The sequence below is a fragment of the Mobula hypostoma genome, chromosome 2, assembly GCF_963921235.1.
Source record: "Mobula hypostoma chromosome 2, sMobHyp1.1, whole genome shotgun sequence".
Taxonomy (NCBI): domain Eukaryota; kingdom Metazoa; phylum Chordata; class Chondrichthyes; order Myliobatiformes; family Myliobatidae; genus Mobula; species Mobula hypostoma.
Window position 1 is genome coordinate 235,906,449 of NC_086098.1, and position 23,478 is coordinate 235,929,926.

General features: G+C 46.1%; 1 protein-coding gene across 1 annotated transcript; it reads right to left on the reverse strand.

Moving 5' to 3' along the window:
• Positions 1-20,342: 20,342 nt before the first annotated feature.
• LOC134337093 (immunoglobulin lambda-1 light chain-like) lies at positions 20,343-22,273 on the reverse strand. Its single transcript, XM_063031932.1, has 3 exons — positions 22,186-22,273; positions 21,678-22,037; positions 20,343-20,671 (listed from the first exon to the last, which is right to left on the reverse strand). Exons 1-3 carry the CDS (start codon positions 22,259-22,261, stop codon positions 20,343-20,345), a joined length of 765 nt encoding a protein of 254 aa, XP_062888002.1. The 5' UTR covers positions 22,262-22,273.
• Positions 22,274-23,478: the final 1,205 nt, after the last annotated feature.

Here is a 23,478-nt window from a genome sequence, read left to right on the forward strand (position 1 = left end):
CGAACCTATTGATGAGCAATGCATAATGTTATTGTATCTGCAAAAATAGACGATCTCGTGTTTAGCCGCATGTCTTAACTCGCTGGCCTACGGATTCCATCTGTATCTAACTCCTCCGAAACGCCGAAAAGAGCAAATAAATTTTTGTCATCACGCCTCGGTTCTTCTTTCGCAGCTCCCTCAGTCAAACATGTAATATAAATTGTGAACAGCAAAAAGTATTAAAGTGATAATAAGTGCATAAGAAAATAAATAATACGGAGAACATGGCGAAGGCAGCTGTTTTTTTCGTGATACACGCCAATTCTTACCAAAGTTAACGCCAAAGTAAATTTATTATGAAAGTGGAAGTATGTCTCTTTAATGCTACCTTGAGATCCATCAGTTCAGATTTGAGGTCGGCGAAGTTATATACGTTGGTTCAGGAACCTGATCTTTACAGGGTATTAACTCTTCCTGAACCTGGTGCTGTGAGATCTAACGCTGCTGTACCTCCTGCCCGATGGCAGCAGCGATAAAAGAGCATGGCCTGGGTGGCAGGTTATTGTGGATGAAGAGGTTAAGGATGAAGAGAGAAGGCAGAAGAATAGAATTGAAATGAAATTCAATGATGATTAAATGATTAGAAGGCGCAGAAGTGTGAGTGGAGAAATGGTCAAATTCCACTCCTATATTCTACTGTTTGACATAAATGGAGCAAGACCTTTTGCTAAATTCTAATAAAATATTCTGTTTATGCGGGATATTTACTAATTACCAGCTATTGTATTGTGTTTTTTGTCACTCAACCTGAATCATCACACATGTTGTTACTTTCATAAATCGCATCAGTTCAGGCTTATCGTATTGTTGTGTCTCAAGTACCTTATTAGCTCGTTAGCTTTCCATTAGCGCACTACCGGTGAATACGCCGTGTTGCCGCCTCTTGAGGTCAACTCTCTTTCATCTATTTCTACCTCACCCCCCCCCCCCACCCGCTGTTTGCTCTCAACCCAACACTTCTCTTTCTCAGGCCCTCCACTCTCTCTCTCTCTCTCTCCTCTGTTTTTCTCTTTCCAGCTCTACCCCTCATCCCCCCCATCTCTCTCTCTCTCTCTCTCTCTCTCAGTGTTCTTTGCTTATCGGTTTATTGACAATCAATAAATTCACTTTAGCGGAGTTCCGCTTCTCATTTACTTCGCCACCGCTAAAATCATTTTCCTCAATCTGCTCTCACCCGTTATTGTTTCTGTGAGCGATATGTGTCTAAATACATTTGTACAATTCGCTACTTGTCTCTTCTTCGTCTTTTAATAACATTGCGCACAAATATTTTGTTCTGACCATTTCAGCTCTGAAAGGACGGACACTTACTTCGAATTGTGACATTTGGTTGAGAAGTCGGTTAGATATGTATTCGTTATCGATGTATATTTATTTACCTAAGCCAGCCAGAGGGTAGTGAATATGAGGATGTTGTAGCCTTACAGGGGCATGGAGGCCGAATCCCTGGCTGGATTGAAGGTAGAGATTGATAAGTTATTGATTGTTCAAGTTTCCAGGGAAAAGGCAGGAGAATGTGATTGAGAAAATGAATAATGGAATGACGGAAGACACGCGATGGGACGATTGGCCTAAACTATTCCTGCATTTTACCGTCTGATGTAACGGTAAGAAGACCACAATTCTCCTTCTGCAGTTACGTATTTATTGAAGCCCAGCAAATACATCTGCTTATACGCCACATCTTCTGGTTCACACATTTTACTGTGTGTATTCTATTTTAGGAATCAAGCAGATTCATGAGATATAATTTGACAATGAGAATTCTAGAGCAGCTTTTGTTAATTTTTATTTCACTCTCCGAGATGCCATGTCAGCACTCTAGTATTGATAAACATATTGATTTCGCCCTTAGTAGTGAGGGAAACTGACATGCTGTCTCTCCCTCCCAGTTAAACCCCCCCTCTCTTTCTCTCTCTCTCTCTCTCACTCTCTCACTCTCTCACTCTCTCTCTCTCTCTCTCTCTCTCTCTCTCTCTCTCTCTCTCTCTCTCTCTCTCTCTCTCTCTCATTATCTCCCAATTTCTGTTGTCCACTCTCTACTCCCGCTCTTAAAGGCTGAGCTTAACTGTGCAAACATTTAAAATCTACGGGACCAAGACGGATCTACTGCGCTATCGCTTACGGAATTTGTGCAGAATATTGTCAGCTGACCGTGTTTTTCAGTGCCAGATATTTCTATTAAAAAAACATTTCTACTTTTCCCGTGTACGTTCTGCTTTGCTGCTCCAAATATCCAGAATCCGTACAACGAACTGCTAAACCTGGCTTCCACGGGAATCAACGATTATCGAGTCTCTCTTCCCTTCCCATGTCAACCTGTAGATTGCTCTCACTCCAGCGCCAATCTGCCATGCTTAGTTGTGGTGCATAGAACTTCTGCCGATTCTTCGCTCCTCCAATGTTTCGCCGCAATTTAGTCCCTGGCCTAATGTTTGGTTCGCTTAACGGTCATTTGTCAGAGATTTTCCGGAAATAAGCAAACTGGTTTGCAACACAGTTCTTATCTATATTGACACAATAATACTCTGCTTTATGTCAGTGGTAAATGTGAAGGTAAGACTTTCTGTCCCATTTTATGTGATTTAAAGCTGGCTGAGCGATGGTGAATATGTCCTGATACACATCACTATCATCGCAGATGAGAGGAGTTATATTTAAAACATAATTGGACGGGCCAGTCTGATCTCACTGTGACTCAGTTGATCTCACACGAGGAGGAAGGTCCTTCGTAAAGCATCACCTCGGCTCTGTTGTTCATGATTTAGGTCCCCATCACCACATTTCAGCTCTACAATATTTCTACAGCAGAGGAGCCATATTTCCTTCTATTGTCCCCAGTCTGCATCAGAAATTCTTTCCAGAGCGAGAGGTTCCTCCTTCTCTAGCCCCACAACCCACCACTATCTCGCCAAAGATCTTTGCATCCACTGAGCTTGAATATTTTTTCCTCAGGTTTAATTGCTCAGTTAATCAAGATTGTATTTGAGATGTTAAGCGGTGCGCTGTGTGTTTATCAAATCAGCCTCCTTAGCCATCTAGCCTTCTTTCATTCGTTACGTGTATTTTACGGTCCATGTTTCTGACAAACCCTATCGAGTGCTTCCTTATGTGGTTCGTTGTCAATGTTGGATCAGTTCCAGCTGAAGTAAGTTGGTTCATTCTGATTTCAAACTCAAGTTCAATTTCAAGTTTATTGCCATCTGACTGGCAGTATACCCAACCAAGTGAAACAACGTTCTACCCAACCACTGCGCACCCACAAAACACACATCACACACAACACATAAAACAAATTATTACCACAAATAATTTCATAAAATATATATTTCAATGTGCATGTATGGCGCACCACAGTTACGAGTAAACAGCCCAATGCCACAGTGACGTGCCCTCGGTGAAATATGATAATATTGGGGTGTTACTATTGGACACCACAACTAATTTCATAAAATATATATAAGCATAGAAGCGTAGAAAACCTACAGCACAATACAGTTCCTTCGGCTCACAATGCTGTGCCGAACATGTACTTACTTGAGAAATTACCTAGGGTTACCCACAGCCATCAATTTTTCCGTGTTCCATGTAGCTATCCAGGAGTCGATCAAGAGACCATATTGTGTCCACCTCCACCAAAGTCGCTGGCAGCCCATTCCACGCACTCACCACTCTCTGAGTAAAAAGCTACCCCTGATATCTCCTCTGTACCTACTTCGAAGCACCATAAAACTGTGCCATTTCAACCCTAGGGAAAAGCCTCTGACTATCCACGCGATGATTGCCTTTCATCATCTTATACATCTCTATCAGGTCACCTCTCACCCTCCATCGCTCCAAGGAGATCAGACCAATTTCACTCAACCTATTCTCATAAGGCATGTTCCCCAATCCAGGCAACATCCTTGTAAATCTCCTCTGCACACTTTCTATAGTTTCCACATCATTCCTGTAGTGAGGTGACCAGAACCAATCAAAGGGTAGGGCAGATATTTGCTGGGGTTCTCTATATAACTGATACTCTGACCAGAATGATATCGAAGTAAAAATAACGAGTGTGTTTGTCAGCAAAGTGGGAATTGCAGGAGATTGAGAAGGTGCAGAAAAGGGAAGTTGTAGTCGAGGGACCAAACTGGGCTATTTGAAGTGCTTTGCGGGTTGGATTGCCGAATGTGCCCCCCCCCCACCCCCCCCACCCCCCGCCTTCCCTTCTATATCTTTGTCTGGGTGAAGTTGGTTTGGGGACGCGAACACAGTCTGGGGGAGCTGTGATCTGAGATCTTAAATCATTCCGTGATGAACTCGGATATTTGCCTGTTGCCCCACAACAGACCCAGCGCTGACGATGGTTCCCAAACTCAGTCAGCTTGTGTCTGCGAGTGACACTGATGCAGATGTGGACTCCGTCATATCCCCGTGGGGACCGGGGCGGTGTTTGCACAGACTTTATTTAGCAGCAGTTACACAAATTGATGCTGTTTCTGTCTTGTTTGTTAAGCGGTGCAGGTGGTGCGGTCACTGGGTCCCGGGAGGGTGGTAAAGAGACAGATGGCGAATTTAAAATCACTGAAGTATTTTCCATTGAGGCAATGCAATTAGTGGTAAAGTCTCCGACTTAAGTTTAATCTCTAAATTGCTCATATTTTTAAACAGTGTTTTCTTCCAAAAGGCATATTAGGTATTCTGGCGATGCTGAAGCACGACAAACGTTCTTAACAACAAATAACTGTACCAGTGTGTGTGTGTGTGTGTGTGTGTGTGAGAGAGAGAGAGAGAGAGAGAGAGAGAGAGAGAGAGAGAGAGAGAGAGAATGCAACACAGGGAGTGACGAGTGGGACCTGACAGTCACAACTCTGATAAATTCATAATGGTAAGCGGACAGTCGGTTTGAGTTGCATGTCCAGGGAAACTTTTGGAGGTCAGCCAGATTGGATTTGACGGCTTGCAGTCTCTCTCATTCCTTGAAACTAAACGCAGCGCACTATAATCTTTCACAGGAACATGACGACATGGAATGCATATAAACATTCTTCTTAACATAGCCATTGCTATTTACTGAAATGCACCGTTTCTTTCATCACAAACGCTTGCACTAGTTACCACAGGAGAAAGAAGCAATCTATGATATTTCATATACTGATGAAGTTCCCGGACACATAAACGGTGAACAAAACACAGGTGCGCTCCTGGAATGCGCTCCTCTTTCAATAAGTTCATGACTCAGGGTCGCTGCAGAACCGTTTGGCCTTATTCTCATTTCCTTGGAATCTCTCAGTGCCCAAGCACCTATCGATCCCAGTCTGCAACTTTGTTAGTGATTAATTAAGAGCAGATCTCTGGGAGGGAGGCAGAGAATCCTCAGTTTCACCTCGTATATACTCTGTTAGTTCATTCAGTATCCTGACTTTCAAAGCATTCGCCTGTCATTTTTCTTAGCTGCAAAGACTGAGCGCATCCCTCTCAGTATCTGCTCACCGTTCGACCCTCTCATCCAGAGAACACAGTCTCTATAGATTGTAAGATTTCATTCAGAAAACAGACCTGTTTACAGTACAGAGATAGTCTAACCTCGGGCCAGTAGAGATGCAGCAGGCACTCCACACTTTTGAAATCTCACCTTCCTGCAAAAGGCTAAACTTTTCTTCCTCACTGCTTCCTAACCTAATGTTAAATTAGTGTGTTGATGAGCCAGCAAAGAATAACTCGGTGGAGACGGTGAGGGGTGGGGGTGGGGAGGTGGAGTGGAGAACATGTGGGAATACATTTGATTCATTCCTTTTAACACTGCCTTTGCTACTAACTAAAATACACAATTTCATTAATCACCATCATTTGTACTAGTTACCACAGGAGAAAGAAGAAAGCACCGTAACTCTTCTGCTCAGACCGTACAGTATTAGACCATAGGATATAGGAGCCGGAATCGGCCGTTCGGCTCATTTAGTCTCCTCCACCATTCCATTATGGCTGATCTATCATCAAGATTCAAAGTAAATTTATTATCGAAGTGGATATATGGAGCGATATACAACCCTTGGATTTATTTTCTCGCAGGGAATCTCAATATATCCAATAACCATAGTAGAATCAATCATTACCCCTCTTAACCCCATTCTCCTGCCTTTATCCCGTAACCTTTGACACCTTTACTAATCAAGAACCTGTGAACCTCCGATTTAAATATTATATATCCAATAGCATCCACAGCCGACTGTGGCAATTAAAAAATGTTAATACTACCTTCATTCGATGCGGAAGATAAAACTCAGCCAGTTTTATCGAAAAGAAGCACGCTTGTTTCGATGCAGATCGGCTTTTTGGAATGACCATATAACAACGAATACCATGACAAAACTTCTCTGTGTTCTGAACCATGCTCAGAATAGCATGCAATAATAAATAAAAACTATTGTAATCCGCGTTAGAAATGTGCAGTTCCTCCAGCAGAAAACTTTTATGTAAACACTTTCAAGTCTTTGGAAGAATCTATGAAGCACCGTGATATAGTTCAAAAATGGATCAGTCAACATGTGATGGGATTTCATAACCTGAAAGACGGGGTACTAATTTAACAATTTTCAGGCCATAAACACAAGAGATTCTGCAGATGCTGGAAATCCAGAGGAACACATACAGAATGCTGGAACAACTCAGTAGATTAAGCAGGATCTATGGAAATGAATAGAGAGTCGACGTTTTGAGCCAAACGATTTCAGTATATATCTTTTCCTTTCTGTTCCAGAAATGGCAAATTAGTTAATGTTGACTACCATTTTTAAAGTGAACTTACATACAAACTTCCTCAATGGAACTGGGATGAAAATAATATGTTGAGATTGAAATAATTCCAATTGCGTTCATTTGTTTTAGGTTGAAAATATCAGATGGATTTTAACGAAGACAAGTGTGAAAAGTTTCACATCAGCCGGAATAACGAGGGTGGGATTTACACAGTGAAAGGCGGGGCATTGAGGTGTGCAATAGAAGAAAGGGATCTGGGCATACAGACTCTTAGTTCTTTTAAAGTTGCTTCACAAGTAGATAACGCCGCAAAGAGAGCTTTTTCGACATTGGCTTTCATAGCTCCCTCTATCTGATCCTTCAACGATTGAAGTTTTTCTTTGATTCTATTGTATTTCGTGGTTCCCGTGAATATCTGCAAGAAGCTGGATCTCACATTAATTGTTGATCACATTGCTACACCGTGGTGGTGAAGATTGTGAGTGGGAATGAGTTGTGGGCAAATAAATGAGTCTTGTGACTGTAGGCAAGAAGACTTCGTATGCCCTTACAATAGGTGATGAATAGGCCCATCTTCCTTCAGTGAACGTCATTTGATTAATCAAGTAGTCTTCGGAACTTATTTAAAAGCTCAAGGGGCTGAATTCCCTCCACTGCACGCGTGTAAGGATCTTCGGTAGCTGAGTGAATTGCTCTTGTATCTGATGAAATATTCCCTTTCATTTTTACTGTAAATCTATTTTCCAGGTCACATCCCACCAAGGTCGTTGGCTGCGCTCTACTGCCACCTCATGTTCACTTGTGGAAATTCAGTTAGATAACTGCATGTCCTGTCCCAGTCTCTGATCTAACTTTGAAGATCTCGTTGGATTTTTTTAACCTTTGGTCATCCCAATGTAATATACAATGTACAAATCAATGGTAGACAATTTAGATATTCTTTCGTATGTGATATCTGGAGGTTGATCTTTCCTGAGAGAAAGATCACGAGAGGAAGAGACATGTGAAGCATTTTGTTACTTCCAAATGCATTGTCACCAACCTGAGAATTAACACGTTGTCTGCAAATATTCAGATCACACCGGTGCAGCCACTCGCTACGCGATTGACGGATTTCTGTTCAGATCCTTACCCGAGAGATTGAATAATTCGTATTTTTAAGACTGAAAAATGCACCTTAAGGACATGCGAGTCTCCATTTCAATGGTAGTGATACTTGAATACTTAAAGCCGCATCCTCCCACAATACGCTAACATTGTAATAATATCCTTAAAGCTGCAGGCAACATGTAATTACACTGACTAGTGATGTTACACGGGATCGCTGTTGGGTCAGTAGTTGCTTATCATCTGTTTTAATAATTTAGACGGCAATGTCGTTAACTGGTTCAGCAATTTTGTGGATGACACCAAGATTGGGACGTAGAGAATAGTGAGGAAGGCTATTAAAGCTTGCAGCGTGATGTTGAGCAGTTGGGAAAATAGGCTGAAAATGTCAGATGGAGTTTGATTCAAAAGACACTTAAGAGGGTCATAGACAGGAATGGTTCAGTGTGATATTGACCAAAAATGGACAACTAGTACTGGGTTGGATTAGGAGGGCTTGGCTCAACGGGGCCTCGGCGATAACGGGTCGAGGCGAGGTGAGTTACTTGTGAAGAATAGGAATAGGAAGTATGTTTGCGAGGCCGGTGTTCTGTACTGGGTGTTGGATGTGGGATGTCCGGGAGACTCCCACCTCCCGGATGGCTACATCTGCACCAGAGCGTCGAGCTGCAGCTCCTTAGGGACAGGGGTAGGGCACTGGAGCTCAATGACCTTCGTCTGGTCAAGGAAAGTGAAAAGGTGATAGAGAGGAGCTATAGGCAGGGAGTCACGCCTGGGCCTCGGGAGACAGATAAGTGGGTTACAGTTAGGAGAGGGAAGGACAAGAGTCAGCTACTAGAGCGTACCCCTGTGGCTGTCCGCCTAAACAATAGGTACTCCTGTTTGAGTACAGGTGGGTGGGGGGAGGTGGTGAAGAGATAACCTACCTGGGTGAAACAACAGTGGCCACGCCTCTGGCACAGAGTCTGGCCTTGCGGCTCAGAAGGGTAGGGAAAGGAAAAGGATGGCAGCAGTGATAGGGGAATCGATAGTCAGAGAGTCAGACAGGCGATTCTGTGGACTCAGGAAAGAAACACGGATGGTAGTTTGTCTCCCAGGTGCCAGAGCCGGTATGTTTCTGATCGCAACCACGATATCCTGAAGTGGGAAGCTGAACAGCCGGAGGCCGTAGTACATATTGGTACCAACGACACAGGTAGGGAAAGGGAGGAGATCCTAAAAAGAGATACAGGGAGTTTGGAAAGAAGCTGAGAAGCAGGACCACAACGGTAGTAATCTCGGGATTACTGTCTGTGTCATGCGACAGTGAGTATAGGAATAGAGTGAGGGGGAGGATAAATGCGTGGCTGAGGGATTGGAGTCGGAAACAGGGATTCAGATGTCTGGCTCATTGGGACCTCCTTTCGGGCAGGCGTGACCTGTACAATAGGGATAGGTTGCACTTGAATCCGAAACGGAACAATACCCTGGCAGGGTGGTTTGCTTCGGCTACTGGGGAGAGTTTATACTAGAATTGCTGGGGATGGGATCCGAACTGAAGAGACGGAAGAAGGGGCGGTTGTCTCACAAATAGAGAAATCTTGTAGGCAGTGTGAGAGGGAGGATAAGCAGGTGATAGGGAAGGGATGCGCTCAGAATGATGGTTTGTGATGTGACTGTTTTAACGTAAGGAGTATCTTGAACAAAGCGGATGAGCTTAGAGCATGGATCAGAACTATGATGTTGTGGCCATTACAGAGACCTGGATGGCTCAGGGTCAAGAATGGCTACTTAGAGTGCAAGGTTTTAGATGATTCAGAAAGGACAAGGAGGGAGACAAAAGAGGTGGGGGTATGGCCCTGCTGAAAGTTGGAAAAAACATTTAATTGGAGTAAGGGGAAATATGAAACTATCAGGCAGGAACTTGGAAGCATAAATTGGGAGCAGATGTTCTCAGGAATATGTATGACAGAAATGTGCAAATAGTCAAGGGATATTACCGTGGCGTTCTGCATAGGTACGTTCCAGTAAGACAGGGAAAGGATGGTAGGGTACAGGAATCTTGGTGTACAAAGGTTGTTAAAAATCTAGTCTAGAAGAAAAGAAAAGCTAACGAAAGGTTCAAAAACAAGGTAACGATAGAGATCTAGAAAATTATAAGATGAATAGGAAGAAGCTTTAAAATGAAGAGAGCCAGAAGGGGTCATGAGAACGTTTGTCGAGCAGGGAAGGAAAACCCCAAGACACTCTACAAGTATGTGAAGAGCAAGTTGATAAGACGTGAGAGAATAGGACCAATCAAGTGTGACATTGGAAAAGTGTGTTTGGAACCGGAGGAGGTTGCGGAGGTACTTAATGAAATATTTGCATCAGTATTCAGTACGGAAAAGGACCTGGCGATTATAGGGATGTCTTACAGAGGACTGAAAAGTTTGAGCATATAGACATTAAGAAACGATAGAAAGGGTGCAGAGGAGATTTATAAGGAAGTTGCCTGGATTGGGGAGCATGCCTAATGAGAATAGGCTGAGTGAACTTAGACTATTCTCCTGGAGCGACGGAGGATTAAAGGACACCTGATAGAGGTGTGTAAGATGATGAGAGGCATTGATCGTGTGGATATTCAGAGGCTTTTCCCCGGGGCTGAAATTGGTAACACGAGATGGCACAGTTTGAACTTTTACTCCCAGACTCTTTCCAACATGTCTGTTGATGGCCTTCCCTTCAGCCACGATGAGGCCATCCTGATGTGTAGAAGAAACACGTCGTTTTCTGCTGAGGTAGCCTGCAACCTGATGGCTTGAAGATCAATTTCTCCTTCCGGTAATGTTTTTTATTCTTTTTTCTTTTCCTCTCCTCCTTTCTTGGTCTGAAATTCCCACGGTTACCTCTTATACTCATGGGCCTATCAACTCCACCCTGGCACCCCTTCTTCTTCTTCTTCTTCTTCTTCTTCTTCTTCTTCTTCTTCTTCTTCTTCTTCTTCTTCTTCTTCTTCTTCTTCTTCTCCTTCTTCTTCTTCTTCTTCTTCTTCTTCTTCTTCTTCTTCTTCTTCTTCTTCTTCTTCTTCTTCTTCTTCTTCTTCTTCTCTTTCTCCTATGGCCCTCTCTCCTCTCCTATGAAATTCAGTCTTCTCATATCCTTTATCACCAATCTGGTTTTACCCAACACATATTAAACGCGACCCTGCCAATTAAAGAAACTTAAAAAAAATTCTGACGCGTTCCCCTTCCTTTCCAATCCCGTTCGTCCCTGAGCGACGATTTTTATCCATTTCCAGAGATATTGCCTGACCTGCTGAGATCCACCGGCATTTTGAATGTGCTGATGTGGATTTTTTACATTTGAAGTATCTCTTTTTTTTTCTGATCTGCTACTGCACTGCGAGTCTCTGAAGTATACATACACGCCCCTTCTCTCTCTCTCTCTCTCAACTCATCCCCTCTGATGTCTGCTGCCCTCCGACGTTTCGACCATGACCTCACCCATCCTCGCTACCAAGTGAATGTATCCATTCTGTCAACTTGTCTTCGCCGCCATCTTGTCCCACATGTCTTCCAACATAACTACCCAGGGACGAGGTACCAAAAGATGAGTGTGTGGCTGAAACTTTGGCTTTTTAAAAGTGCTGCAGGAAAGAGCCAGAGAAATAAAAGCCTGCGACAAGCTATTGTAGGATTTGCTAAGGGTCCATCAGCCTTTAGAAAGGCAAGGAGTGATTAGGGATAGTCATTATGGCTTTGTGCGTTGGAAATTGTGACGGGGAAACGAATTTTGAAGAGATGAAGAACAACGTGTGAATATGGTAAGAATATTACCATATGATATAGGACCAGAATTAGTCAATTTGACCCTTCGAGCCTGCTACGACATTTCATCATGACTGGTCGATTTTCCCTCTCAGCCCAAGTGTCCTGCCTTCTCCCCGTATTCCTTCATGCCCTGACTAATCAAGAACTTGTCAACTTCTGCCTTAAATATACCCAATGATATGGCCCCTCGCTGCAGAAATTCCTCCTCCGCTCCGTTCTGAAAGGACGACCCTTTATAAATAGGGTGTGTTCTCTGGTCTTAGACTCACACACATAGGGAACATCCTCTCCACATCCACTCTATCGAGACTTTTTAACTGTCGATACGGTTCAGTGAGGTCACCTCCTCTTTCTTCTAATTTCCAGTGAGTTCAGGCCCAGAGCCATCAAACGCTCTTTATAAGAGAAACCTTTCAATCCCGGAGTAATTTTCGCGATGCCCCTAAGTACCCTCTCCAATGTCACCCACTCTTTCTTAGATAAGTGGCCCAAAACTGCTCACAGTACTCCAAGTGAGGCTTTACCAGTGCTTTATCGAGCCTCAATATTACACGCTTGCTGTTATGTTCTAGCCCTCCTGAGATGAATGCAAACATCACAATTACCTTCCTCACCAGCGACTCGACCTGCAAATTACCATTTTGGAAATCCTGCACAAGGACTCCCAATTCGCTTTGCACCTCAGATTCTGGAATTTTCCATACATTTAGAAACTAGTCTACCCTTTTATTTCTTCTACCAAAGTGCATGATATTGTATTCCATTTGCTACTCCTTTGCCTAATCCTCTAATCTGTCTAAGTCAATCTGTAGCCTCTGTACTTCCTCAAAACTACCTGTTCCTTCACGTGTCTTTTGAGAAACCGGCCACAAAGCCATCGATTACTTTATCCAAATCATTGACATAGAAAGAATCGGTCCCAATCGACACCTTGTGGAACACCACTGGTCACCAGCCGCGGACCAGAGAAGGCTCACTTTATTCTTCTTTTTGCCTCCTTTCAATCAGCCAGTACTTTGTCCATGCTAGAATCTTTCTTACAACACCATTGTCTCTTAATTTGTTAAGCAGCCTCATTGTCATGGTCCCTTCTGGCAATCCCCCACGTTGCTATTTACCTCAGGAACTGGGCCTCAATCCTCTAGTTTAATTTCCAATCATTCCTAGGTTCAACTAACTACACACACCTGCTTGCCATCAGAAAATGCAGGATAAAGACCCTGTGATCACAAGCCAGTTCGTTGGTCGACTCCGGCGTGAGTAACCTCGTTTCATGGTTCCTAGGACTGTCAGTTCTAAGTCTAGCATCGCTCCAGGATTGTCTCCCAACCCAGGACTCCGGGTAAGTACTCTCCTGGATACCGATTCCACGCTCGCTACGTCAACAAGGCCTCCCGACTCTGCCGCCGCGCCCGGGTTCTCCACTTGGGTTCGTCACTTGGGCTCGTGTAACAGAATGAACTGGCCCTAATGAACCCAGCGGACACGGATCCCGTACACAGGCCCTCGCCAGCCAGGGCTACCTACTGGGCGCCCACGACCAACTACTTCGGCAGGTCAAGGAAAACCTTCGGACGCTATCCACGAATGTACGGAAGGTCAGTGAACAGGTGGACACAGTTTCCACTTCCCTTTTTCCGTCCACTCCAACAATCCCGACTACCCAACCTGCACCACTCGGGATGGCGTCGCCCCTGGGATCAGCAACACAGTCCCCTCGAGAGCCATACGTACCCGAGCCCGAACCCTACGCTGGGGACCGAGGGAGGTGCCGGGCCTTCCTGTTACAATGCTCTCTGGTCTTTGAGCTACAGCCACGTACCTACACTTCAGATAAATCCAAGATTGCGTACATCATGGGGCTGTTACGAGGGGATGCCTTGGCTTGGGCAACCACGATATGGGATAACCAACCAGAGGTTTGTTCCTCCTTCCGCTCCTTTGTTGCTGAAATGAAGAAGGTCTTCGAACAACCCATTCGCGATAATACGCCGCTAAGCGCTTGCTGACTCTTTGCCAGGGTTCGCGAAGCGTAGCAAGGCATTCCATAGGGTTCCGAACCTTAGCAGCAGACTCAGGGTGGAATGACGAGGCCCTACGGGAGGTGTTTCGATAGGCCTCTCGGACAAGATAAAGGATCAACTGGCAGCGAGGGACGGCACGGACTGTCTGGACTCTCTGGACTCTCTGATCTCGCCAGCCACTAGATTCGATAATGGACTTCAAGAGCAACAGAGAGAAAGAACCAGTCGCTCCGCTCCTCGAGGAAGCCCACAGTCCACCTTATCAGTCTCAGCTAGCCTCCCTTCCCCAGCCGCTCCAAGTGCAGCTCCTGCTGCGACCGTCCCCACCACCCTGGGGGAGGAACCGATGCAGATGGGACGGAACCGGCTCTCTCCGGCGGAACTACTTCGGAGGAGGAGAGCTGGGGATTGTTTCTATTGTGGCCAGCGAGGACATTTCCGGGATACTTGCCCTCAGCGGCCTAAAGGGAGGGATCAATAGTGAAAAAGGGGGCCCTGGTGAGCCGGACGATACTCCCTTCAGCCCCCCAGACTCGGATGCAGATCCCAGCTACGGTGAATTACCAACGACTGTCTCTGTCCCTATCCGCTTTGGTGGATTCCGGTGCCGAGGACAATCTGCTGGACGAAGACATAGCCTCCCAGGCTGGAATACCTCGCGAGCCGCTAAGTAACCCCCTGGATGCCCGGGCCCTGGAAGGAAAACTGCTGGCTCGGGTGACCCACTGTACACCGCCCCTGACCTTGATCCTATCCGGCAAGCATCGGGACGAGGTACGATTCAGTCTCATTCGTTCACCTCAAGCCCCGATAGTTCTAAGGTATCCATGGCTAACCCAACATAATCCCCACAACGACTGGTCTACCGGGAGGATAGCCAAATGGAGCCAGTCTTGCCGCGCCAACTGTCTGCGGTCAGCCCCATCTCCGAGGGAAGCTACCGCGACCCCGCCTGTCCCGGAACCCCACGAGTCCACACAGAATACCATGACCTGGGACCGGTATTCAGTAAACAACGGGCCCTTTCCCTGCCTCCGCATATGAATGTGTCATCGACCTTCTCCCCGGGGCCTCGCTACCCACCAGTCGCCTTTTTAACCTATCCGGACCAGACAGAGAGACCAAGTACATTAGTGAGTCCCTCGCGGTGGGCATTATCGGACCTTCATCCTCCCCAGTAGGCGCCGGTTCCTTCTCTGTAGAAAAGAACGACGGGTCGCTTCGTCCTTGTATTGATTACGGAGGCCTAAACAGTATAACAGTTAAGAATAAGTACCCTCTACCCCTCATTAGTTCGGCTTTTGAACCACTGCATGGAGCCACCATCTTCTCAAAGCTGGACCTTCGTAGCGCCTACTATCTAGTCAGGATGAGGGAGGGGGACGAGTGGAAGACAGCCGTTAATACACCTCTGGCCACTTCGAATATTGGATCATGCCGTTTGGCCTCACCAATGCTCCCGCCCTTTTTCAAGCCCTAATCAATGATGTACTGGGGGATTTTATTAATCGGTTTGTATTCGTTTACCTCGATGATATCCTGATATTTTCTAACTCCCCGCCCCAAGAACACGTTCACTATGTCCGTCAAGTCCTCCAGAGACTGTGGGAAAACCAGTTATTTGTGAAGACGGAGAAATGCGAGTTCCGCGTTCCTTCGGTCAGCTTCCTGGGTTATATCATTGAGAGTGGGCAGGTGAGAGCAGACCCCGAGGAGATCCGGGCGGTGGAAGAATGGCCTAGGCCCACGACCCGCAAACAATTTCAACGATTCCTGGGGTTTGCAAACTTCTACCGCAGATTTATCAGAGACTACAGTCAAGTGGCAGCCCCCTTACCTTGGTTACCTCGTCTACTAGCCCCTTCTGTTGGGACTCCGAAGCTGACCTCGGCGTTCACCGACCTGAAGAGGTGTTTCACCACCGCTACCATCCTGGTCCATCCGGACCCAGGCCGTCAATTAATTGTCGAGGTGAACGCCTCTGACTCCGGGATTGGAGCAGTCCTGTCCCAACGATCAAGTTCGGACGAAAAGCTTCACCCCTGCGCCTTCTATTCTCGCCAACCGTCCTTCGCCGAGCGGAATTACGACGTGGGGAATCGGGACCTCCTGGCGGTCAAACTACCATTGGAAAAATGGAGGTACTGGCTGGGGGGGCGGGGGGGCAGAACAACCTTTTGTGGTGTGGAGTGATCATAAAAACCTGGGGTATATTCAGACCGCCAGACGTATGAACAGCCGCCAGGCCCATTGGACATTATTTTTTGGACGGTTCAAACCGTCCAGGGTCCATGAACGGGAAGCCGGACGTGCTCTCCCGCCAATACGACTCCAAGAAGAACACTTCCAGCCCAGGGACTATTCTCCCGCCATCCTGCATTGTTGCCACCCTCACTTGGGAGATCGAATCCAAAGTAAAAGAAGCCCAACGGGGCGACCCCGACCCCGGTAAAGGACCCCGGCGATCGCCTGTATGTGCCCGTGTCCGTCAGGTTTCAGGCATGGGGGCACACATCTCCGTTCGCCTGCCATCCCGGGAGAGATCGGATCCTAGCGCTCCTGGAAAAAAAACACTTTTGGTGGCCGTCCATGGAGGCGGATACCTGTTCCTATGTCTCGGCATGTTTCATCTGTGCCCGGGGAGAAGCCTCTCATCGGCCACCTGCGGGTTTACTTCGTCCTATACCTGTTCCTGGTCGTCCCTGGTCGCACATCGCCTCAGACTTCGTCACCGGTCTACCCCCTGCATATGGAAACGCCACCGTACTCACCGTGGTCGACCGGTTCTCCAAGGCGGTGTACTTCGTAGCCCTCGCTAAACTCCCATCCTCAAGAAACAGCAGATCTTCTGGTCCGACAGGTCTTCCGCCTCCACGAAATCCCCGCGGACATCGTCTCCGATCGAGGTCCCCAGTTCGTTTCGGAGGTATGGGAGGCCTTCCGTCAAGCCTTAGGTGCACCGGTCAGCCTGTCATCCGGCTTCCACCCTCAGACGAACAGGCAGACGGATTTTTCCATCCAAGGGGTCAGTGTAGACATGGTGAAGGATTACAGATACCTGGGGATACGAATTGACAATAAACTGGACTGGTCAAAGAACACTGAGGCTGTCTATAAGAAGGGTCAGAGCCGTCTCTATTTCCTGAGGAGACTGAGGTCCTTTAACATCTGCCGGACGATGCTGAGGATGTTCTACGAGTCTGTGGTGGCCAGTGCGATCATGTTTGCTGTTGTGTGCTGGGGCAGCAGGCTGAGGGTAGCAGACACCAACAGAATCAACAAACTCACTTGTAAGGCCAGTGATGTTGTGGGGATGGAACTGGACTCTCTGACGGTGGTGTCTGAAAGGAGGATGCTGTCCAAGTTGCATGCCATCTTGGACAATGTCTCCCATCCACTACATAATGGACTGGTTGGGCACAGGAGTACATTCAGCCAGAGACTCATTCCACCGAGATGCAACACAGAGCGTCATAGGAAGTAATTCCTGCCTGTGGCCATCAAAATTTTCAACTCCTCCCTTGGAGGGTCAGACACCCTGAGCCAATAGGCTGGTCCTGGACTTATTTCCTGGCATAATTTACATATTACTATTTATGGTTTTATTACTATTTAATTATGTATGGTGCAACTGTAACGAAAACCAATTTCCCCCGGGATCAATAAAGTATGACAATGACTCTCATCCACGACTTTCATCGGGGCCATCCACACAGGCCTGGAGGATCGCCTGGAGGCTCCCGATGAAGGAGTGTTCCTATCATGGTCCCTTCTGGCAATCCCCCACCTTGCTATTTGCCTCAGGAATTGGGCCTCAAACCACCACCCCCCCCCCCCGTTTAATTTGATCATTCCCCGGTTCCACTAACTACACACAGCTGCTTTCCATCAGAAAATGCAGTATAAAGACCCAGTGATCACAACAAGGTGCTGTCAGTTCGTTGGTCGACTCCGGTGTGAGTAACCTCGTTTCATGGTTCTTAGGACTGTCAGTTCCAAGTCTAGCAACGCTCCTGGATTCTTTCCCAACCCAGGAGTCCGGGTAAAGACTCTCCTGGTTACCGATTCCACGCTCGCTACGTCAATAACGCCTCCCGACTCTGCCCCCGCGCCCGTATTCTGCACTTGGGTTCGTCCACCGCCACGCTCGTGTAACACTCATATGTGGTACCTTGTCAAAGGTCTTCTGAAACTTCAAGTGAACAACAGACAACCGATTCTCCTTTGTCTATCCCGCATGTCGTAACTTAAAAGAATTCCAAAAGACATGCCAAATAAAATTTTCCCATAAGGCTACTACGCTGACTACGGATTTTGTTTTTATCACGTGCCGCCGAGTGCCATGAAACCACGTAACAAAAGACTCCGACATCTTTCCAACCATTGACGTCAGACTAACTGGAGTATATCTTTCTTTCTTCTGCCTCTCTCCTTTCTTGAAGAGTAGACTGATATTTGCAATTTTCCATTCCTCCGGAACTGGGCCAAAATCAGTTTATTCGTGAAAAATCATTAGTAATGCCTCCACAATCTCTTCAACCACCACTTTCAGAGCTCCCGGGTGAAACCAACTTGTCCAGGTGAGTTACATACATGCAGACTATTCAGGCTTCCAAGGTGTTTCTCTCTGGTAATGCCAAGTTCACTGTCCTCTGCCCCCTGACCCTCCGGAACGTCCGGCATCCTGCTAGTGTTTTCAACAGTGAATTTAGACGAGGTTTAGAAGAGGCTTGTCAAGAAGATAATATTTTTGCGAAGGGACAGCCAGTTGGATATAAAATAGGCTTGATGAAAAAGTGTCAGGATGGCAATGAAGTGTAAATTCAGATAGAGCAACTGTGTTTATCAGCATCCCACAGAGACGTACCCCAGATTCTGTGCATTATATAATTATATAATTATATTCCTCTTTCGCCATCTTTTAAATCTTCCTCCGCCAGAACTTCTGAGCACGGAACTAGACCGCGCGTCTCAACAGGGACGCATTGGAAATGGAGCAGACACTTCACATCGGATGTGGTCCGGTCACAGATTTAGGTGGTTAAATAACCTGTTGCCATTACCACTCCTCCCCCACCCACACCCACGAGATGTACGGTATTTAAAAGGGGTAGAATAGTGGGCGTTTGAAGCTTTGAGACTTGTGCGTGAATGGATTGAGCGAGTCACTAACGCAGATGGAGACAGTGTACCACTCATGGTGGGAGGTCAGAGTTTGCTCAGACGGTGGCGGATTTTGAACACGATGCGGTCAGGGACTGGGTGAGGCGCACAGCAAGCGGATGCTTAAGGATTAGCCGGATAAACAAGTGCGGGGCGTGGGGGGAGGGGGCGCGGGATAGAAAGAAGGTAAGCAGAGAAACAGGTGATGGCGGGAGGTCAATTCTATCCTGCCAAACTGGTGAATATTCTCACACCAGCCATTACTCTCTGGTTTGGTGCAGAATCCTCTGACAAAATACAAAATCTGCAGCGAACTTCCAGACGAACTGAAGATGTCATTGGCTGCAGTCGACCATCACTGGAGGACTTGCATGTGTCCAGGAGAAAAAGGCGGGCAGGAAAAATCATTGCAGACACCACGCAACTTGCAAACTGCCTTTGTTTTTCAAAATAAACTCTAGTTGAGAGCGTTTTAGAATTATCAAAACAAGTATTTCGCGCCATCTCCATCACCTTAAACGTATTTTCCCCCAGGCGATCAAATGATTCTGCGGATGCTGGAAAATTGGAGCAGCAGATACAAAATGCTGGAGCAACGGATCAGGTCAGGCAGCATCTATGGAAAGTCGACGTTTCGAGCCGAGAGATTTCCATAGATCCTGCCAGACCTGATGATTTCCTCCAGCAATTTGTTTGTGTTACTTCCGCAGGCTATTAATCTGATCAAGCATTTGTAGCAACACTCACATCCCCATCTATTACCCCAGTGACTGCGCTGCACTTTAAATACTTTAAACCTCGTTTTATATGTTGCGTACATTGTACATAGATGCTGCTATTTATTTGTGCACATTTTATTCCATATGCTGATTTTAATTTCTACCTTTAATTTTATATAATTATTCCTTGTAATGCTTCAATGTTCTGTTTCATGTCACGCCAACGCACTGCAGCAAATTCCTAATGCTGTATATGGCGAATAACATTGATTGTTGATCCTTGAAGATAGAGTATACGGAGAACGGCTTGGATAAGGAGGGGCGGGTGAGCCGTTTAAACTGGCTTCACCGTAAGTCTATGTCAGGTAGTTTAAAGTTGTCATGTTACTCACTACTAATTCGTTCGACGCCCAGAGAACAGCCGAGTAAAGACAGACCGATTGTAAACCCGCCGCTGAGTTGCCTCTTAATTAAGTGCTATATTACAAATTTCAATTACAATACGGTCACCGTCTCCTAGTGTTTCTCCCCCCATTCTACAAACAGCAAAAGTTCAGACACAGCAGAGAGGGAAACATTCTACATAGGATTACGCGTACCGAACGATGGGCGATCAGAACATTCAACTCTGTATTTATTAAACATTTTATTAGTTCCCAGAAATGGACATTTTCTACAGAATTACATTGCAGAAGGCGGCTGCACCGCATCAGTGCAGTTTTCACTGCATTCGTGAGCTGCCAACCGGCAGAGCCTCACTGCGCACAGGCGGACGAAGAGATGGTGTTTCGCAGTGGCGAGCTCAGCGAGCTGTGGCTCACGCTGCAGGAATAACTCGAGCCCTTGTTCCAGGCAGCGGTGGTTACTCGCAGGTAACTGCTCAGCCTGTAGGTCTGGTCGGTGTCCGTGGACACGGCGCTTGTCATCACACCACTGTCCGTCTCCACGCCATCCACGTTCCAGCGCAGCGCGACCAAGCCCGGCTTAAAGCCGCTCACTAGGCAGGATAGAGTGGCAATACCCGAGCCGGTCTCATCGGGAGAGGGAGGGAGCAAGTGAATCGAGGGCTTTCTGCTCTCGCTACCTGTGTGTGAGAAAGGCGATGGGAGGAGGAGGAAAATATCATCATTAGCCAGTGAATTTCCTAAAAAGCGCCACACACTGACCGAGCTCCCGTCAAATTATGATCACAATGTACCAACTATACAGACAATCGGTGAAATCTTGGGTACACAGTGCGGGCATTCGACCCATCGACGGTCCCTTTCATGGAATCGTTGCCACCCCTCAGGTCTGGTACTGGTAGACTGTTGCCCACCCCTCAGGTCAGGTCTGGTAATTTTCACGCATTTGATACCGTCCCGGTGGTATTGTTCTCTTTGCTGTGGAAGGTATCTGAGGGATGAGGTGGGGTGGGGGAGGTTACGGGGTGGGGTGGAGTGATGAGCCTGGCAAATCCCCAAATCTATATTCTATCCATTATGTGGTTTTGGATATTCCAGCTTTAGACGTTCATAGACGGGGGCGCCCCGGTATTGGAGTGGCAAGGTAGATATCGATATCTCGCCATCCAATAAGGCAGCACGAAGCGGCGAAGATACAGAAAGGGTCAGAGAGATGAGTGTTTTATCTGTATGTCATCTTCAATGTCCTTTATTATCCTTCATTGTATTTGGCAATAATGACGCATTCTCTGTCACAAGCTAGGAAACGTTGACTTATCACGTATCATGCCTGTTAACACTAGTTTGAATGATTGACCTCTAATAAATTTAGGGTTGAGTGCGGGAGATGAGTTGGCGACAACTGGAATATGAGGACGGGATTTACGGATTAAAAGTTGGGACTTTCGAGTCGCTCTGCCTCGTGTGGGAAATTTCAAAGGATGAACAAAACGTGGAAGCAATTCCCGACATTTAATAATCGTGTTCTCCCGAGGATCTGAATAGCCAAGGATGCCGAACTGAATGTGCAAATTCTGCCTTGAAGAGAGATCGATACTTCGGCCAGGATAGAGCCATCTAACAGCACGATTGAAATGGAGATTTCTTCGAAAGCCTAATTTGATATAAAACGAGAGGATTACTTACTCTTTATCTCCAGAATCGTCCCCGGTCCGTAGAACCAACCAACACCACTTTCCCACACTCTGCAGTAATAGACGGCCGAGTCGCCGGGCTCCAAGCTGCAGATGGTCAGGATGTGACTGTTGGCGGAGGTGTCTCTGGACGGTTGAAAACGTTCGGTGATGCCGGGTCCTCTGTAAATGATATTACTCGTGGTATGACTAATCACCCCCTCCGGTCTCTTCCCGGGACAATGTCGGTCCCAAGCAAATGTGTAACTTGCAACGTTTCCGTTCTGTATCCGGCACTCTAAACGGGCAGTCTGCCCCGCGGAGACAGGACCGGGCACTGGGGTCTGATTGAGGACTGGGACCGCCAGGATACCTGTAATGAGACACAATAAAACTACCAGGTGACTTGCAGCCACCAGAACTGCTATCAATCGCTGAAGACTCTCAGAAAACTGGCTTTCAAAGTTTCAACGAATTTCTTTTTTGCGGATAATTCGTGCGTTAACTAACCCGCCGCTCACCTGGTAAATGGACCATTAGAGCCCACAGGAGATGCAGAACCGGGGACATTCCTTCAGTCAGCGAACGTCCTAACATCCAACCGAACTGTTCGCTACTATGCAAACACCGGGAGCGTCTCCGGTTCCAGTGTCTGCAAACTGGACGCTCCGGACTCTTTATTAACCGGGGATGTTAATGAGTGGGAGGGGGCAGAGGCAGGATGGGGGCGGAGACTGACCACCTGCCCTCTGGAATCTATTGTTTGTGAATTCATCACGGTAAAAATATTAACCTCGACCTTGAAAATATTTTTGTTTAGCTGTGTTACATCAAAGATCCAAGGCAATCCGGTCTGATCAATATCTAGAAAAGGGATTGGGGGTGGACAAGATTTTAGACATTCGATTGACGGCTGCACTTAGCAACATGCAGCAGCTAATGTCTGCCTGATCGAGCGATCAAGCCTACTCTCTGCAAAAAATCCCTGTAACCGCCTTCAAAACAGACTTATGAATGTACTGACACAGTTCCTGCTTTGGGAAAACCATGTCATAAACACCGCTGTTACTTTTCTTTTCTGTTTGGATTTAAATAAAGCTAATCGCAAAAATTCATAAATCCTAATCGACTCATGTTCAAAGTTTAAGTTCGAAGTAAATTTATTATCAAGGATTGTATATGTCACCCGAGATTCATTTTCTTGCAGGCATTCACCGTAGAAAAATGACATACAATAGAATCAATGAGAAACTACACAGAAAGACTGACAAACATTCAGTGTGCAAAAGAAAACAGACTGCGAAAATAAAAAAAACAAATAATAATAATATTCATATAAAGAAGAAAATATATAATAATGAGAGCATGATGTCGATTCTTTGAAAGTGAGTCGAACAAAACTGCAATTGAAGAATCATCAATCCGCAAAAGACAAACTGAGAAGATACAACAATAGTAGTAATAATAATAATTATTATTATTGAAAGAAGAAATTGAAAGACTTTGGAACACGAACAAGTTGAACATTGTCTCGATAGTATTATCGACAAATGGTGTCATCCCAAAGGAACTACACAATCGCATTAAACGATGAGATCTACTCAGTAATATCTATGTAAATCTTCAGAAAGCCACAATACTAGACAGCACTCGAATAATCCGAAAGTTCTTAGTAATTGACAAATGATCATGCTTGGCCATGCCTGGACTTCATGTTTTACTAACAAGAGTTGGGAAAATTCGATGTAAATAATAATAGGAATATTATAATAAATAAATATAGATAGATAGAGAGAGAGAGAGAGACCGACAGA

What these genes read in the sequence shown, in the direction of transcription:
- LOC134337093 (XM_063031932.1), bottom strand. Translation starts at nt 22,261, where the DNA reads ATGTTAGGACGTTCGCTGACTGAAGGAATGTCCCCGGTTCTGCATCTC. An exon ending in TCTAATGGTCCATTTACCAG is followed by an intron (nt 22,038 to 22,185) that starts GTGAGCGGCGGG and finishes GTCTCATTACAG; the next exon opens with GTATCCTGGCGGTCCCAGTC. An exon ending in GACGATTCTGGAGATAAAGA is followed by an intron (nt 20,672 to 21,677) that starts GTAAGTAATCCT and finishes TCTCACACACAG; the next exon opens with GTAGCGAGAGCAGAAAGCCC.